A 19,020-nucleotide genomic window follows, 5' to 3' on the forward strand; every position below is an offset into this window, starting at 1 on the left:
CAGTGATGAAAATTAATGTTGACAAACAGTAGTCCTAGATAAGGAAGGTGCAGCTAGCTAGCCAAAGCCTAAGATAGAAACTTACTATCTTTTGTTTGGATCAGATTCACGAAAGGTTCATCTGTCAGATAAACTAAGATAAAATATATTATCTGTCTGTAGTAGGGCAAGCCTTACCTATGGATGACCTCTTTCTAGTCTTATCAGTGAAAAAGAAAAGGTTAGGGAAATTATAAATGTGAATTTGCTAAACGTGAGTTGAAGTTGTTGATGTGCATCTGTGCCGGTGAATGGAATAGGTTCAGCTAATTAAGTCTGACCTCCTTCATCTGGATACACATCTGGATAAAATACTGGCACTTGACTCTCCATTTGTTGAAACAACTTCAAAAAGTGCAAAGCCTCCAAATTACTTAAATGCGCAAAGTCAAACAAATAGTTGATGAGTTCCATTCTCAATGTTTTCTTTGCAACTCTTCTGAGATGCTTCATTTTTTAAATAAAAGCACAGATTCTGGAAAATAAGAGATGTTCAGGGATTCTACTGCTAGAGGTACGTAGATGGTTAGATAGCAAAGCTAATTGGACAGTATATTCCAAAATTGGAACTTAAACTGTTAACTTTCTGTCTCTACTTTTTAGCTTACATAATTCTGTTCACTAGGTCCAAATGAGAGCTCTCCAAATGAGGGCCATAGGAGCCCTTTTTCCACCACCCTTCTCTGTTCCACTCTGTCCCCTACCCCCACTCAAATAAATTGGACGTTCACACCACCTAATCTGTGCTACAGCTCCAGAGGTCTAAAGTTGATGGTTGCTCAGCTTCTGCATTTTCTCTTTCACCCTTGCGCCAGATCTCTTGCTCACATGACCTTACACCAAATCATTTCAGAGAGGAGAGTTAACAAAAAATAGCCTGCCAGGAGGGGAAGTTGTTTTGGGGCTTTTTGGTGGTTGTTGGATTTAAAAAGCAAAAATGTTTACATAATGCTGCAAGGAGAAGATTGTTTAACACCAAAAATAAAACACTTAGATGGATCACGTTTTCTGTATGCTGAAGATTGTAATAGTAATGTACAACTATGTTATGTACATCCAGAATAAAAAAGTTGGATTTCCTGCTCAAAGCAGAACTCAAAGTTCTGAAGATCTCCAAGGATGCAGATTCTGCAACCTTTCTTAGTAAATTATTTCTGTGCTTAAACGCCGTCATTATGACTCTCTTTTTTTCACCCTTATATTCAGTTGGAATTTGCGTGCAAATAAATGAGAGCTTAGATTCTGCTTCAGCTTTGTTCAGAGGAATTTGCCTGTAATACACAGCACTAGTCACAGGAATAGCACTAATTCAGATAACTGGTTTTTGACTGTTTGGCTCTTTGTTTCCAAACTCTAAATAAGAGTTAGGCGTCTCCCTTTACAGGATAATGAGTTGTGAATGGGAGCAGTTCGTTTGTTGCTAAATTTACTGATGACATCAGTTCTGAATGATATATGTGTAGCAATGACTTTATTGGCTTTCTGCATTACAGAACAGTAATTCATAATGTTCCTGGCAGTGAGGCTTTCTGACTGCCCTCTGTTAACCCACAGATTCTTGCTCATTTTCTGTCGCCAGGGAAGGGGAAGACTAGAGGGATTTTGAAAACTTCTGACTGTCCATACAAATACCCTGCATACTCTCTCCCATAGAAGAGAAAATATTTTATAGTTTATATCTCGGTGTATGTTCCTTCAACTAATCTAGTTTTCTAGTAAAAGTAACAAATGAATTGGTAGTTATAAGAGTTTAGGAAAGAGCAGAAGAAACGTGCACCAAAATCTCTTTTCTTTGTGACTTCATTTCTCAGAAGAATACACATTATTAACTTGTTTTGCTTCCTGGGTGGGTGGGACACACTAAAAATTAATTTGCATGCCTTTCAAAAAAGAGACCATGCACCCTATTTTAAAACAATACCAGTTTGTACATACCAAGCAACTTTGGCCAGTAAGAATAATATCCGTATTTTTCCTGACTTTTCTTTGAAATAAAACAATAGTATTAGTTGATACGAGGTGAGGAGGTTTCTTTGGCAGATCTGCTCATATAGTAACATGAAATCAAAATTACAGTGAATTTCATAAAAACAAAAATTGTTTGCATTGCAAAGAGATTAGTTGTTGGTAAATATTTAGTGGAAGATTGTCTAGTACCTGAGGCAAGTGAAAATTCCAGAGTTTTAGCAGTAGTCATAAGTTGTGTTTTACTGCTTGTTCTCAGAGCTTAACTTTATTTTTTAAACTGTTTGATATTAGGAGAGGAAAATATGCAGGTATTGGAGAGAATTCAGACACCATACCATACAGCTATTTACCATTCTGTGGCTTTATCTTACCAGCCTGTTTCATTGCATGTTTTAAGACATGATGGTACTCTCATTTTTTCTTCAGCTGATTGCAAGCAGCTGTACAAATCCAGTTCGAGTGATGCTTTGTAACCTGTGCAGGGTCAGGCACAGTCAGTAGTTAGAAGAAACCAGTGTGCAAAGTATAGATGCTATAGAAGTAAAATTAGGGACAATTTATTGTATTTTACAAAACTTTTCTTGTCACCTTTGATCTAACACCATTTTATTATGATCAAGGAGCAATCTCTGTGAAGTACCATTTTTTCAGTTCGCTTTGATGTGAATTCCTGTTTGGTTGTAAACACTAACAGCTATATAGCAGCTTCATAGCAGGAATATAATTTTTCTTCTGGTATTTTCACCATGAGTAATTGTGATAACAATACCGTATCTATTTATAAATGAAGCACTGCTGGAATTTTGTCTTGCGGAAATTACATCAATCCCCTTCCTAATAGCGGGTGAAACATTTTTTTCTTTCACCTAAGTTAAGGTTCCTTGTTTTTAATTGCTGCAACAATTATTTTTACAATACATATTTTTATCTAACGCTATTTGTATGTAAATGGTGGTTTATTCTGTTGTAATTACCCCTTTCCTTCATCATTAAAGCAGATATGACTGATAAAGTGGTTTTCCTCCTCTCGGTTGTGAAGAGCCATCTTCATTACATCAGTGTGAACTATTACAAGACATTCAGGTGCTTACAAAAAGCTTCTGAATGGAATTTAACTCAAGTTGATGCTTTGTAAAAGATGAGGGAAAAGTTCAGATTTTGTCACAGTAGCCTTAGAAAGCATATTATTAGGATGTTTTAAAAAAAAAAAAGCTAAGTTATTTTTATAGCTGCAGACATGAATCAGCCTGGAAATCATAAGAGCACTTGTTTTGGATGTTAAAATGGACACTAGTAATAGTTTAGAGAGTCTTTATTTCATTGCTTGTAGTATTAAACTCACTTTCATGAGCACTAAAACAAGTGAAGCATTATTTTAAAATGAACTAACTTATGAGTTAAGCATTGTGTAATGAACTGACTCGTCATGTTTGTATGCCTCCACACTGAGTGATACATGTCATTCTTAGTAATACTTGAACACAGTAAATGCCTTGACAAGGAGGTTTGGAAGACATCTGCTCTGGACATGATGGGATGGTAGCAGCAGTAGATATTAACAAGTATGCTTTTGTTGTGGGCTAAGTGATGCAAGTAAACGTGTGTTTCTTGCAAAAGACACCTTTGTTTAGAGTTATAAATGAAGCCAATTGATTTTTCTTTTTTCCTTGTCTAGCCATCTAGAGAGCAGCTGTTTGTCCCAGCATGAATCTGAACTTTTTTGTACCAGCACGGTTGGGCTTCAATTACAGCAGAGTTATAAGCTCAAAATATAGACATCAACAATTGAGCTGTTTCCTCTGTTAAACTTTACTTCTATCAGATATTGGCTAGGAGTTACAAACTGGGAGTAGTTTGTAATTTAGATTCCTACAGTGATCTTGTTCCATAGAAATCCTTTTTTGAAAGGAAGAAAAACTGTAAGAATTATTTGCAGTAATGAGAATTGAAAAATGCTCGTTTTACCGTTGTCCTAAATTTGGGTGTACTTCGTTCTTTATACACATATATAAAATAACTAATTATTTTAGTTAACTAGATAGAAAAAGGTCATGTATTCCTTTGCCTACTTCTTTATACTAACTTCTTGATAGAAAAATGCAGGTAACTGTCACTATCAGAGAACCAGTATAAATGTTCAGTGTATTAGTGAGCGTGCAAACTAATATCTAAATCTAGGATTGCTGATATAATTGTTCTTGAATGTTTTTAAAGAGTAATAAATAGAGAGAAGGTAAGTGAAGTTTATAATCTCACTATTCCATGTTTCCTCCATCTTTTCATGTTTCAAGTCCAGAGGAACTTTAACTGTGCAAGCTAGTATCTGAGCTGTTTATCAGTGCTTTTTTTTAAATTAAAATCTTTATTCGGACAGTGAAAAAAAGCTTTAAAAAATGGTATTTTTGATCTCTTGAGTATTGTTTCATAGCAGTTCTGGGTTTTAACAGTCAAATCTTAGTTTTTGTCTTAAATCTAATGTCTAGTTGAAAATGTAAATGTAGTTAAGCAAATTTCTGAGATGCTGTTCTGAACAGATAATGCAATATAACATTTTTAGTTCTGTTTCCTGTGGAAATAACGATGACTGATTAGTTCATGTCAGGAAAGAAGTTGTAATTTCCCTGCAAATGATTAGAGTATTTCTTATGTTGTAGTTCATAGTATTTAGGCAAATATTGAGTTTGACCTGAATTCAGAAGATTCATACTCTGAAATGAAGATGTATTCCTAGCTGTCCATAATGCCTACATAGATAGGTGACAAAGTGTTAATAAAATAGTCTTTGAGATTTCTGTCATATTGTGTGTGGTTTGCTTTTATGACTTGTTGCTCCTTTTTCAGAGGGGTTAGTACTCATTAAATTTCAGTGAAAGCTTATTTTTAATTACATGTATTCATGGTTCATGTTTTAAGTGAAATGTGAATTTACTTCATTTCAGTAAGGTTATATTTTTCCATGTCCTGACTTGCACATTTGTTATGAAAACACTGTCTAAAAGAAAAAAAAGGAGAGGTCTTAATTGTTTATAGAAGGTAATTAATTGAATTAAAAATTTTTAACTGAAGCTTACTCTGTCAGCTTCTCTATAAACAGGGGGGTTTCAGGGTTAGGTGGATGTGATTTGGTATACAGTATTGACAACTGTGTAAGATTAAAATGCCTAACTTTACAGTATGAAGTTCTATTTTTAGTAGCTGGAAAAATTTGTGGTTAATTTATATTTAAGATTTGGCAAGCTATGGAATCAATTGCATGTTGCCAAAAAAACCCAAAAAAGTTTAAAAACGTGACAGTATACAAGATCAATAGTTTCTTTTATTTAGATACTACATAAAATTGAAATGAGCTTATACTTTGCTTTAAGAACATTGAATCTGAGTATCTTGCATAGCTGACAGAAGTGATTGACATCTAAGTGCAAGCATCAAAGTTAGCCCAGCCTGTATATATTACTTCAGGTAAGGCCTATTAACGTGATCTGTCTTCTTTCTGCAATCACAATTAACTACAATAAACTACCAGCAGTTAGCCCAAATGAGAAGTCTGAAGTGACTGCCTTATCTTAATTATAAACAGTATTTCACTGTCCAAGTTAGGTTTAAAATGGAAACTAAAATTTCACTTAATGAGACTTTCTTAGCATCTTTGGGGAGGAAGAAATAAAGTTTTCCTATTACTAGTCCATAATTCCCATTGTAACATGTCCAATTGCATTTTTTTAAATGAAGCTTTGCTTCCAGCAACAGCTGATATCTCAAACGATCTTTTTTCCTGTTTTTACATCTTTAATATAATGAATGGACATTATCACGTATCTTGAGTGAACAGTCAGTTGTTGCATAAATCAGACAGGTCTGGAACTGTGATTCTATTTAGGATCTTATTTGTCTGTAGTTCCCATCAACACAACAGCGTTGTCTCATCAAAGAAAAATAGGTCAACAGATAACACACCATAAGTAAACTAGTAATTTAGATTTTTGATGTCATTAACAGCTTCTGTTTATTATTACAGCTTTATGCAGGAGCTGTCCTAGAGGTATGTGGATGAAAATTGGGAAGGTTCCCTCAAGTCCAGGGTAAGTAAAGTCACTACTGTTCTTTCAAATATGAAGTACTGTCACAGCTGAATGACAAAATGTGCTTTTAAGTACTACTACAAGTAGTCATAAATTTCATATATTATATCAGGAAAGTTGCATTGACCTGAGACTCATGGAACTGGTCTCCAATAATTGATAGATGAAATTATATTGTGCGCTTATGGAACTACTTTCTTTTCACAGATCCTGCAGTATAATTGTTTTGTCAGTTGATAATGACAGTCAACTAAAGTGAATGGAATACAGTAGCGTAAAAAGAAAATCAGTACCATCAGTGTGTGGTGGGAGGAAACTACAGGAAAAACATCTGTGGAAGTGTCAAACTGGAATTTTCTTATGAATGGGGGAATAGCTTAGGTTATATGATACTTGGCTTTGTTTTTTCTGTAATGAAGATCCTAATATTGTACTTCGGACATAGAGAAGAAAAACTAATCTAGCTTTAGACATAAAATTGCACAAACAGCATGTCTCCATCTACCGTGGCCAGTATTAATACCTCCCTGTTTGAAGGCTGACTGACAAACAAGTTAAAAAAAAAAAGATTTAAAAATAGGTTCCAATTAACATAAGTCATGCTGCGTTAGACCCTCTCCTACCTCTACCCATGCACAGTTCAGTTAATTGACTGCAAGACCAGAGCAAAGCTATTTCTTTCCCACTGTTTAAAATGCCAAAACAAGAATTGTTTAAATGACTTGTCCTACGACAGGGGTGTGAGGAGATTAACTTTGTTAACACAGGAATCCATATTATGTCCATGACCATTCAAATTTAGCAAGCATAAAAATGTTCCCAACTGTTGTTGTCCATTCACTCAGCTTCTTTATGGTTGCGAATTTGTAATAGTTAAGTGCTGTTTTGAGCTGTAGGTTTGAAGGAAAAGGTCAACCTGCTAGCCTGACTCCAGCCTGCATTATGTCCTCAGTTATCTTCATGTGTAGGTCCTAAAAGGGAATGGCCCTCAATTTCTGCTGTGCACACACCATGAAACATGTTCCAAAAGCTTACAGTACAAAAGGAAAAATGTGAACGTTTTTAAGATGATTTTTTTTTCCTTTCAATCCTTGGTTATCTAAACCTGCTCAAAGATTTACATTCCATTAATCATATAGCTTGCTTTTTAAAATTACTGAATAAATTTCAGTGGTTTTTCAGTAGATTCTCTGTTTTGACTACCAGTTCTGCTTTGGTACAGTAAGAAGAAAAAAAGGACTGACTAGTGCACTTAAAGGTCTCTTCTGCTTTTTCATCACCAGTTTCTGCAGTTACCCAATCTAAATTTAATCTTGACCAAATTTACTGCTAGGGTATTAGAACAGGTTGGAAGATGGGATAAATTTTAAGATCATATTTAGAAATTTTAAAAAGCAGTAGAACATATTCTTCCAGCCGGTATTTGTCCTCACATTAGTATTAATCTCAGAATACTTTAACTTGGATTTTCCCCTTGATTTTAACTTCTACCAGAAACAGTATTTAATGTCTCCATCTTAAGACATTAACATTCAAGACGTGTTTTTGTTTCAAGTTTTCACTTGGATGTTTGCTAGGGAAGTTAGGTTGCCTGAAGGTCATGCTGCTGCTTTTGAAGCATTGTCTGTGTAGGCTTCATTGAACTGCGTAGCCTGTCATTGACAATGTCTCAGTGCAAATAGCTCTGACTCCTTTCCTGTAGCTTCTGCTAGGATTTTGTTGGGTTTGGGTTTTTCTTTTGCAGAATATACACAAAATGGCACCACTAATTGCAGGACTCTGTATGTATTAGAATTACTTGGATTAGTATATGTTACTTCTGTATCTGACCGTGAAGTCTTCACCTTTAAGTACCTGTGTAAATTGTTTTTGTCACTTGGCTTACTCCCACAGACTTTATTTGTCATGGACTACTTCTGGGTTATATTTTATTTGGCCAAAGGATAAACAGTGGTTAAGGATTAAAATCTGTTGAATTAATAAAGGTTTGTAAAAGTTACACAGTAAGGAAGCTACACAGTTGGAAAAACTTGTGCGTTGCTCGTGGTTACTAAATGCAATATTCTATGGTCATTCTGTATCAAAATTTCTATCAAAATTACTGGTTATATAATTTTTAGCTACGAATAGTTGCTGAATACACCTGTGTGCCTGAAATGTGAGAATCATTACAGATGGGATATATTTATAGATACTGGGAAAGCAAAGAAGTGACAAGTGATTAAAAAAAAAAAATCTAGTCCTTAGCAAGAGAATGAAAAAATCTAGTCCTCAGCAACATTACCTCAATCTTAAACTGAATGTTATTCTTTGTAATATCATAACAAACTACTGAATGCTTTTGTGAATATGGCCAAGGATGTCTATTATGGTTTTCAAATACAGCTTCTTCTGATAATTCAGGTAACAGACCACATTTCTGTAAGTCTCTTTAATTCAGTACTGAAATATTTTTCCTGCTAAGTTTCCCTTAAAAATAAATTATAAATGCTGTACTGTAAAATTAATTCCTCTATTACATATATTTTGAAATTGTTCTGTATAAATCTGTTCTTAAATATTTACCATTTAAAAGCACTCCATCAAAGTAGAACATTGAAAACATAAGTGACAAGATTCATAGATGAAGCAATATCTTATTACACCAGGTAACAGAAAATGTGACAATTTTTGGCTGACATCCATACAGTAAGGCTCTGAAATAGAATAATAAATTAGCTGGGTCAGTGATTAATCTAGCGTATTTGTTTTAAGTTGACTTTTCAGGGGCAGCCGTGTTCTGTTCATGATGAGATAGGAGATCGCTGTCCAGACTCCTGTATTCTTTACAGTTTGTTTAACAAAAACTGAATTAGGCTGGGTTTTTTCATTGAACACTTCTTTCATATTTCTCTGCATTCTTGTTGTCCATCAAGAGAAAAACTCTCACCTCTCCCTGTGTGACTGTCTTAGTTAAGAAGTGGATGTGCTCCCAGCAAATCTGTTACAGAAACAAGGTCCTTAATCCTTGAACTCATGCATTAGATCCTCTGACTTTGGAGTCAGTAAGCACTCTATTATATTGCCCAAGTTCTGAAAGTGTGAGGGGGATTCTTTTAGCTACTAAAATGTAATTTGTTATGGGATTGTATTTTTAGGTACGATCACTTATTTCCTGGTTATTTTAGTCGGTAATTCTTAAAATACCAGTGAAAGAAAGTTAGAAAGTTATTAACCTTAAATTTTGCATTGGTAGAAATGCTAGTAAAACTCTTGCGAAGAAATGTAGGATATTGTAGTGGGAGACATGCATCGTTTTATCAGTCTTTTGTAAACAGATGATATACAAACTAAAACAACACTTCAGATTTAGAAATGTCTCTTGCCATACTGCTTCTACAAAGTACCCTGTCTTTGGGTTTTTTGTGAAGTTTCTTCTTCAGGCTTGATTGGAGCTCTGTCTTGGATTTGCTTCTGAAAGCGTGTGGTGCTTTGTATGAAATCATGAACAGCTGCATTGTAACTTGATTAATAGAATACAAAGAGTAGTTATTGATGTGCCATATGAATTCCTAAATTTAAATTCTTATCTCAAACTGAGGGTCCCCAAAAGGTAAAGTGCTATAGCCATTAAAATGAAAATGAGTGCTTGATGTCTGCTGTAGTTCCGTCTCTTTGCTAGGCCCTCATGGTATCTTTTGAAGCAGGCTCATGTGATCTTCAAAACTGCAGAGCAGGTATTTGTCCCCAAAACAAATTATTAAAGAGTCAAAGGAAAGAAATTAATGCTTTTGGTTTGCCTGTGTTCCCAGTGATTTACATGTTCATGTTTTTAGCAAATGTTGCCAGTTGTCTTAGTAATGCTTAGATATTTGTGACGTAATTAAATATTGGGTTTTTCTGTCTTCATAAAATATCACTCTGCTACTCTTCCTTTTGTCTTGGTTCCTTTTCTTTTCCATAGGTTTAACACTTGATAATTAGCAATGCCTCAATAAAACCGTTGTTTTATTTGAGTTCATTTCAGGTACAAAATGGTCAAGTCCTTTTTGCCTTTTTTATGTACAAATCTGGGACATTCTGCACAAACTTGTGTTTCTAGCAAAGTTTGTTTTACTTTTGAACTGCTTGTGTCTAATAATTCAGGGCAAGTGAAGCAAGCTACCCTTTTATTTCACTGGTTTATGCTAAGTAATATTACATTTGCTTTCTGTACAGTGAAATTAACTCAGAACAACTATTTATAGCTAATCTTAGAAGTACTTTAATCATCCTCTCCTGTGTTAGTATTAGATCACTTCAGTAATTTCCTATAACACATTCTGTATATGTTTAGTCTGTCTTTTGAGTTTTAAAAATCAGTTGTATGTGCTGTGTTGAGTTGCACAAAGTACCATGCTACTGTTTGATAAAATGTCAGTCTTCTGAAAGATAGTAATAACTCATGTGCTTCCTATTGCTACTTTAATGTGTGAAACATTTCAATACATCACAAAGACTTTAAATATTTCTCTAAAAATAGATCATTCTTTATACTAATTTTGAAACATTCCTCCTTACTCATGAATGATGATGGAAGCATTCCTTTCTGGTGTTGCTCTTGGAGCACTACCAATTCTTTGCCCTGACCACATAATGGGCTCTTTCGGTGTAATACTGAGGGACAGGAGGGATAGTCACCTTCATCAAAAAAGTCTGCTGCTGCTTTCAAGTGCCCAATTAGCATTTTTTGAGACTTATCTGTAATACGAAGCTGTGTATTTGTGCACAGCATCAAGAGTTTAGAAGAAGCTAAAAGGTTCTGTTTCCTAGAAAAATAGCATAAACTGAGAATGGTATGTCCAGTTTAAAAAGTTCGATGAATCCCCATAGGCATGCATAGTCATCGTAAGTGTTACAACAGTAAGCAACGGAATAAATCTAAACTAAAAGCACAGCTTTTTAAATAACAGAAGGATTAGAAGTTTGAGTAAGTGGACTTTTCCATTACTGGCAGATACTTAATCACATTAGATTCTTGCTAGAAGACACGCTGTAGCTTAGCAGGAGGAAAAATTGTGCAGTAAAAATTTAACGCTGACCTTGTGCTGAAGATTTGACTAGTTCTGACTTGTGCTTTTCTGCCATTAAAATCTGAAACTGATATAATAGAGACAGTAAGGTTTTTTAATCTCCTCCAGGCCTTTCTGATTTGAGGCCATTATAATCCTTCTGATGCGTGTAGAGACAGACAAGGTTGTCCATGTGCATAGTTGTTTGAAAACTAGTGTGAGATTTTACTGCCATTGTATATTGGCTCTCATTCAAGTATTAAGGGATAAGTTTAATTTTTTTCTCAACATCGTTTTGTATTTTTTTCAGTTACAGATCAAGCAGGAGATCTTTGCTCCTAAAGCAGGAATCTAAATAACGTCAATATTCCTGAATGTAGATATCCTTAGTAGTCTGGATCATGGCCTTAATATATAACAGTAGGTAGTCAACTCTGTTTACAAAGAAGTTATGCCTAGCATATAGACGTGCAACTCTGCATGGAGAGATGTGGAGTCATGTCCATTTTGGGTCAGGAAGTTTTCTTATGGTATAGCCTACTGTGCCTCAGAATAACACAGGTGTGTGCATGCATATACATAGACTTGCTGTTTGGGCATGGGTGATTCTTAGATTGCTTAGTAATCTCCACTTAGGACTCTAGGCTTTAATTCCAACAGACTAGTTTTCACAGGCTTTCTCAAAGAGGGGGTATATATCAAAACAAAGCGACATTATAACGATAGCAGTGAGTTTCTCTGTTCTGCTGTGTTTATAGGCAGAGGCTGCTCTTAGGTCTTTAAAAGCACTGTTCAGTATTACCTCTCTTTGCAAAACAGTTTGGTGCTGGGCAGGCTTTAAAATGCCCATACTACACCTGATCCTTTTCTCTGACCTTTTAGTTGCAGTTGATTGCGTGGCAATCAAGTCTGCTCTGTAGGCTCACCTCAGGGTTGCCTTCAAATGGAAGGCATATGCTTTGGTATTGCACGTTTTATAAGAGCATAAGGTGAAGTGATTTTCTTAACTTTATGTGAAAGGACAGTTGCAAAGCTGGCAGTAGAACAGCTCTGACTTCTAGTCTGGTGTTTAATTTACCGGAACATAGGGTCATGGCACCAAGCTCAGAGTTCATCTTATGGAAGTCAAAGTGGAAAATGCCTTCCTCGCTTACCCATGGTTGGATTATATAAACGCTTGTTTCTCTGCCATGTGTAATTTCTAAAGCTGCTACAGGGAGAAGAAAATGGGGAGATAGCTAGGATTTTAGTATTCAACATCAAACTATTAAGTAGTGGTGTAAAGATGTGCAAGTAGCCTTCAGACATAAGATCATCGGAAGCAACAATGTTGATGTCAGGGTATAGAGGGGAAACTGTTGGGGCAGTGCTGAAGGTGGAGCATGTGCACCTCATCACATGATAAGCAAGCAGCCGTGTATCCCAAAATGTGCACTGTTGCTGCATCTGACTTCCTAACCCCATCAATTCCATTCAAAGGCTGTTTATTCAACTTAGGGCATGATTTTGTGGAAAGAAAAAAATGTGTTTGGGATAATCTGTATTTTTAATGCATGTCGGTATATTAATTTCTCACTTTAGCTTCCAAAATTGAGAATATACAAATAAAGTTATTTGTGCAGTGAGTGTTTTTCTTTGTTGCATTGCAAATTCAAGTGACTAATGCAGAAAGTCACTATGATCAGCATTAGAAATAAATATGCCATCAACAGAAACCAATTTTGTTCCAGCTGTCTAAAATTTCAGGAAAAATGTTCTGTAGTGCTCCAGCTTTCAGAAGATTTAGACATTTGACATTGATACAAGTGTATAATAGCTACTTTTAAAGTGACAAAATGTAATACTGCCTATAGAATACTTTCTTCTTCCACCTAACTCTGTTCCCATTTTATGTGAGCTTGTTCAGTCTAACACTGCAGCAAGAGAACAGCCACTCATGTCCAAATGAGCTCTCATCTGTCACTCAAGTAACAAATCCTCACACCTGTTAAGAGCTTAAAGTGCTGTAACCTGAGTTAACCCCCAAAGGCTATTCTTTAATACAGTGGAGTTCCACAGTTCAGATTTGCTTCTGAAACTTTACCCATTTTACTATGCTCTTACAGTTTTTCTTTAAGTTTTGCAATTAAAGTTACCCACTGTACTGACTGCTTCTTACAACCTCCTTTTCATATAAAGCCCTAGAGACCGATTTCAGCTTTAGATTTAAATTGAAAAAACCATGGAAAAATTCCCCATGAATAGTTCAACGTGCTGTGGACTTAACAAAGAGTAAGAAATATCTTTGCCACTCTTTTGCATGTTACTGTTGATGACAGCCAAGACAACTAACAGGTCAAAAGGACATGGGAAACCCTGAAGTTGAAAATCATGTCTTTGAGTTTAAATCAGAATTGAACTGCAGTATGTGAGCAAGTACTAGTAATTTAGTGCTATTTGAAATTGTTATACAAGTACAGCTTACAATATGACATTAGTGTATAGTTCTATAGAAAGAATGGAAACAAGCCTTGTTTTCTTCTTCAGGGCTCTAGTATATCTGGCAGCTCATTGGGCCACTGGTATTTTTTCAATTTGTTTATACTCTGTAGTGGTTGGTGCAGCAGCAGGCAGAGTATATGATTTTGATCTGTACCGGGAGCACAGTGGAAGAGGGAAGAAAATAAATGCCACTGTCTGAAATAGTTTTAAAGTAACTGTCTACAGTAATATAAAGATGCCAGGGGATATCTTTACAATTACTGAGGAAAGCGCTACACTTTGAGGCAGTGTGAAACATTAGTCCTGAGGTTGCACTCCTCTCCATGCACCAGCTGGATGCACTGCCATTTGTGAGAGATTCATTGTTGTCTAACCTTAAAGAAGCAGCTTTAACATGCAGCTAGTACCTTTGTAAGAGTCAGTCCGTACTGACAGGGTTCATCCTTGGGGAGACTCTACTGACATACTACAGGAGTGTTCTGAATCCACTTAATGGCAGTAGAGATACTGAAGTCAGCCTTTAGCGTAACCTGAATGTAAGGAGGAGGGATGGAGACTATTTTCTAAATAAATTTTAAATGCTTCTAGAACTCAGACATTCGTTAGGCTAAAGTGTTTGGAAGTAGGGGATTATGCTCACCCTTTGTCCTGAAATAATTCATATCATCTCTTCTTTTTAAAGTTAATGTTAACACAAGGCCTGGGTTGTGCTGTAGCGATACAGGGACTATGCTGCTGTTAATGTTTGCTGTTCGCTGGCTTAGTGCTTCAGGCGAAGAATTGTTGAGCAGCAGCCCACCTCAGACCTGAACTTCTCTCCATGTAGCTACATGACAGGCCATAGAGTCCGTCTTAAAGCTGATTGCTTTTGGGAGTGTCAAGAGAAGAGGAGATACCAGCTTCTCTTGGTGTTTTCTGTTCTTGTTTTCCGGCTGGTTTTCGACATGTAATCTCAGATATCTCTGCAAGACAAGACTGTCCGTCTTGTTTGCAAGAATAACACCTCTACCCACAGTTTCCTCTGTGCTCTTTCACCCGCACTGCTGCAGCTTGTGTGGAGTGTGCTGATGGGATGTGTGTCATATTTAACCTCCCTCACAAAGCCTATCTTCAGCCAGATTTTGATCGCTCTAAGACTTTTCCTCACATTTGTGTATCGCAGCAGCATATGGGCCAGTCTGCTGAAGACTGTCAGTTGTACATGCAGATAAACTGATTTAGACAGTTGCACTAGTGTTTGAGGAAAATCCAAGCAGATACGAAGCAAAAATAGGGTGTTCCTTAGGCATAATAGGTTTAGCATTATTAATTTTGTGAGGATATTAAAAATGTTAACATTGAAATACCTTCTAAAGCATCATTCCAAAAGAAATAATTCAGGGAATACTAGATTGAATGTAAATTTTATGCAAGTGGAAAAGAGTTTGATTATCTTTCTTTTCTCCAAATCATAGCTTTTGTCAGGAGCGATAAGCCAAAACTCTTCAGGGGACTGCAAATCAAGGTGAGTAGCAACCTAACTTTTTTATTTGGGATGCTAAGAAGAAATAAGCTTGGTGGAGACAGTCCTGTGGATTGCTCCTTATTTGCTGATCAAGTAATCCTTTAGCAGAGGACATATATTTGCATTGCCAGTATAAATCTGTACGAGTTCCTGCTGCTAATATTAATTGGGTTATTGCTCGGTAACTGTTTGGTACCAATTCTTTGTTGTTGTTGGGGTTTTGGTTTTTTGTTGTTGTTTGTTTGTTTTTAATCCAAGAAAAATATACTGGAACCCATAAGTAATAGCAGATGGCAAAAGAATGTGAGGAATGCTTGCATTCTGTTCTTACTCTGTGGATATCTTGGATTTACTCGAGCTTATTCTGCCATAGTTTCTTTTTCTCCTGTTCTGTTCTCCCCTCATTTTCTAATGGAGCTGCCATTTCCAAACACTTGGCAATTCTTAGATTTTTCTCCTCCCTCTCAGAATTTCCTTGCTGTGTTCTGTGATTCAGTTTTTCTTGATAGTCTTCAAACATCCAGCTTTATAGAAATGCATATACTGAATGGTGTTCCTTATGACTTGCATATATGCAAAGCTGCATGAGCTGCACTGCCTTAAGCTCAAGCAATTCTTTGGTTTCAAGATCTAGTGCAAGACTTCACTTTCCTTTTAAAATCCTGTGTGAACTTCCAGCATACTTCACAGATATACATCTCGATTCTCACATCTTGTGCTCCCATCTCTATTCACCAAATGGCACCATCTGGAATCACTTCATAGCTATGCATGGCTACAATAAGTGATTTGTCTTCTCAGCAGCAGATTCCATCTAAAACAGATTTCCTCTGTCTCATGCATTCGTGTCTCTGTGTCCTCCAATTTCTTTCAAAAGCTTTCTCTCCTTCTGCATGTCTGTTTCATTTTTATTTTAAACTTTATAGCTGTATTGAACATCAAAGCAGTCTAGACTACAATTGGTACAGAGCACTACCAGAAAAAATATAGTGCAAATGGATCTGGTATTTATTTTACAAGACTTTCAGAAAACGGATTAGAGATGCCACTAGCTTCATTAAGTAAAACCAACTAGGTTAGCTCAGTAGGGTAAAGTAAAATACTTCTGGGGAAAACTTTCCATAAACTTAAATGGTTAGAGCCTTCTAATGCTGTTAAAAGCTTTTATTTGCATTACATATTTTGTGACTTAGTGAGTCTTCAGGAGCATTAAAGTATTATGTTACCAGCAAAGCCTAGCAGGCACAGATAGAACACAGCAGGAAAGAATGTGATTACATTAGAAATTGATAGTAGAACTTTGAGCTGTTAAAGTGACCGGAAATTTCTAAAATGGTAAAAAGGCTACTGATTATATGAGAAAAATCATTCAGCTGCTTGATTCAAAAATCCAACTTTGGTAACTTAAAACAGGTGAAGTAGAATATCATCTTTCAAAGCTAGGCTTATGGCACTGCTCCCTGCATATGCATTAGCTTGTGCGAGTTAATTAGCTTGCCAAGGAGAGCAAGAAGTAGATGTTTCTCACACACACACACACATCTATCTTCACTTGACTTGTTCCTCCACTTGGTTCTCTTTGACATTAAATGCAAGTCAGAAGCCTGAACTGAAGTTGTTTCCTACCTGTTTTACTTAAGGCAAGTAACTCTGTTCTGGATATCAAGATAAACATTTACTGCTCTTAATGGGTTTTAATTTCCTGTGAAATAAGGCCTCTTTGTCCCTTATGTTTCCTTCTTTTCTCCCACGCTCATTCCTTAGGACTAGGCAGGAAAGCATCTAATGCAGAGCTGCAGACGCTGGCCAACTGCTGCCGGTGGAGTGGGCAACCTACAGCATCTCTGTCTTTAAAGCTTCAGTATGGGGTCTCCCCTCTTACTGGTTCTTCCTTTGCATACACACATGCACACAAACTCTAGCTTTGAACATCTCACATTCTCCTTTGAATCTGGACAGTAAGTGAAAAAATATTGGAGGAGAGGAGGTAGCAGCATAGGAGGGAACAAGCTGAAAGACTGATCTCATGAGCATAATTTGATTTTTATAGATCTTTCTTCAAGAAAAGTAGAATATATTGTTGTTAAACACTCTAGTAATGAAATTCATAAAATCAGAACAAAATACGTGGCACTGGAATATTTATAGCATTGAGCATTGTCAGGAACAACCAAGCTTGTCTTTTTTTTAAGAATTCTAAGCTTTAAAAAGCCAAAGCTTAGGTTGATTTCTTAGCACAAATTGTATTGCCAAAGTTTGCCTGGAATACTCTGATTTAATTTAGTGCTCTGTTCTTAAGTAGTCATACTTCATGGTGTCACTCTATGGACTTTTTACTATTCTTGCTTTGACATCTTTTTAACTGGTTTAAATCAATTGTGGGGGAGAGGAGTGTTAATATGGAGAATGCATTTCCCAGCCCAAGGTAATTGACTTTTTTTTTTTCTTCCTCCCCCCCTGCAGTATGTGCGTGGTTCTGACCCTGTACTAAAGCTGCTGGACGACAGTGGGAACATTGCAGAAGAACTGAGCATCCTCAAGTGGAATACAGATAGCGTGGAAGAATTTCTAAGTGAAAAATTAGAACGTCTATAAAACATTGCTTTCAGTCCTCTTTCCTTTTCATGTTTTGTCACGGTAATCTTCTCAGATGTTGTGTGCTACAATTGAAAAAACATTCCAGCTTCTACATTAATTTCAAAATATCTGTTGTGCTGTACTAAACATCTTGTAATTAGAAGGGGAAGCTTCAGCACACGTATCTGACAAGTTGACAAACAGAATAGCTTGTCTTACTATATTTCAGCTGTTAATGCATTTATCACTAACAAAATGCCTTGTTTCAAAGTTAATTATGCAAATATCAGTTTGTTATAATTGGACCTGTTTTTACAAATGTTCTTAAAACTGAAGAGCTTCAAATAATTGAAATGATCACCATGCTTTTCGTCTGCTGCTGTTTGTAAGAAAGTCAGAACCAAACGCAGTGTACTATCTCCCAAAGAAACTTGACTGCTAATGCCCTCTTCTAGTTTGTATTTGAACTGTCCTTTCTGTAGAAGCATTGTTTACAGTGAGTATCTAGTTCACAGGTGTTGAAGCTGACGGAGGAACTCATGCTCTGGTACTGTGAAACATTTAGTAAGCACACTTTAGTGAAGACTACATAGAAAACCTCTGAGGTGTATGGAAGTCAGATGTCAGGTGTGCTTTACGTTGTGTTTTGCTTCAGAAAACATGAGATATAAGTCTTGAGAAACCTTTCCTTCTGCCCTTCACAAGTTTATTGGAAGTCTGTTTATCAAATGAATTTATAAACTGTTCTTTTAAAATGTATATTTTTCTTTCTCAGTTGAAATTTACGTGAACGGGGACTATAGACAGTATGTATGGTAATGAGTCAAATCCATTATGACTTGTCAGGTTTTTTCCACTTAGAGTGAATAAATATGGTAAGCAAGAATAATGTGGGTTTTTTTTCTGAAGTCTAATTAGCAAATAAGTCTTCCCTTTAACTACTTCATGCACACCAGTTTTTGGTTGGATAGGTGTTATGCTATGGCCTGAATTGATACTCAGTTTTTCTCTTCATATATAATCTTATATCAAGAAATTTCTGTACAACTTACAGATTTTATTCCCCACTTGAGGAAAAAATCATCAGCTTCATAGCGGAACAATAAACTTGGGCCTGAGACCACACTAAATCATCAGAAGTAATACACTAAGGTGATTCCTCAGGCATAGCCTTCTGAGTTTTTATTCCTGAAATATTCTTACAAACTCGTGGAAGGTGCATACAGCTAGGTCACATGCTGTGATCCTTGTTGTTCTGTCTCTCACTCTTATTCTGCGCCTTTCACTCCTGTCCTTGTAAAACATGCTGCCCATCTCCCAGATGACTCAGTGTGGGACAGAG

General features: G+C 36.2%; 1 protein-coding gene across 1 annotated transcript in view; it reads left to right on the forward strand.

The window, feature by feature from the left end:
* Positions 1–18,567, forward strand: part of LOC103925134 (15 kDa selenoprotein) — a 28,604-nt gene extending 10,037 nt beyond the window's left edge. The window contains 3 exon segments of the mRNA XM_009333796.1: positions 6,023–6,086; positions 15,052–15,101; positions 17,565–18,567. Coding sequence (XP_009332071.1) covers positions 6,023–6,086; positions 15,052–15,101; positions 17,565–17,696 — 246 coding nt within the window. The 3' untranslated portion in view covers positions 17,697–18,567.
* The last annotated feature ends 453 nt before the right edge of the window (positions 18,568–19,020 follow it).

The sequence above is a fragment of the Pygoscelis adeliae genome, unplaced genomic scaffold (assembly GCF_000699105.1).
Source record: "Pygoscelis adeliae isolate BGI_AS28 unplaced genomic scaffold, ASM69910v1 Scaffold10, whole genome shotgun sequence".
Taxonomy (NCBI): Eukaryota; Metazoa; Chordata; class Aves; order Sphenisciformes; family Spheniscidae; genus Pygoscelis; species Pygoscelis adeliae.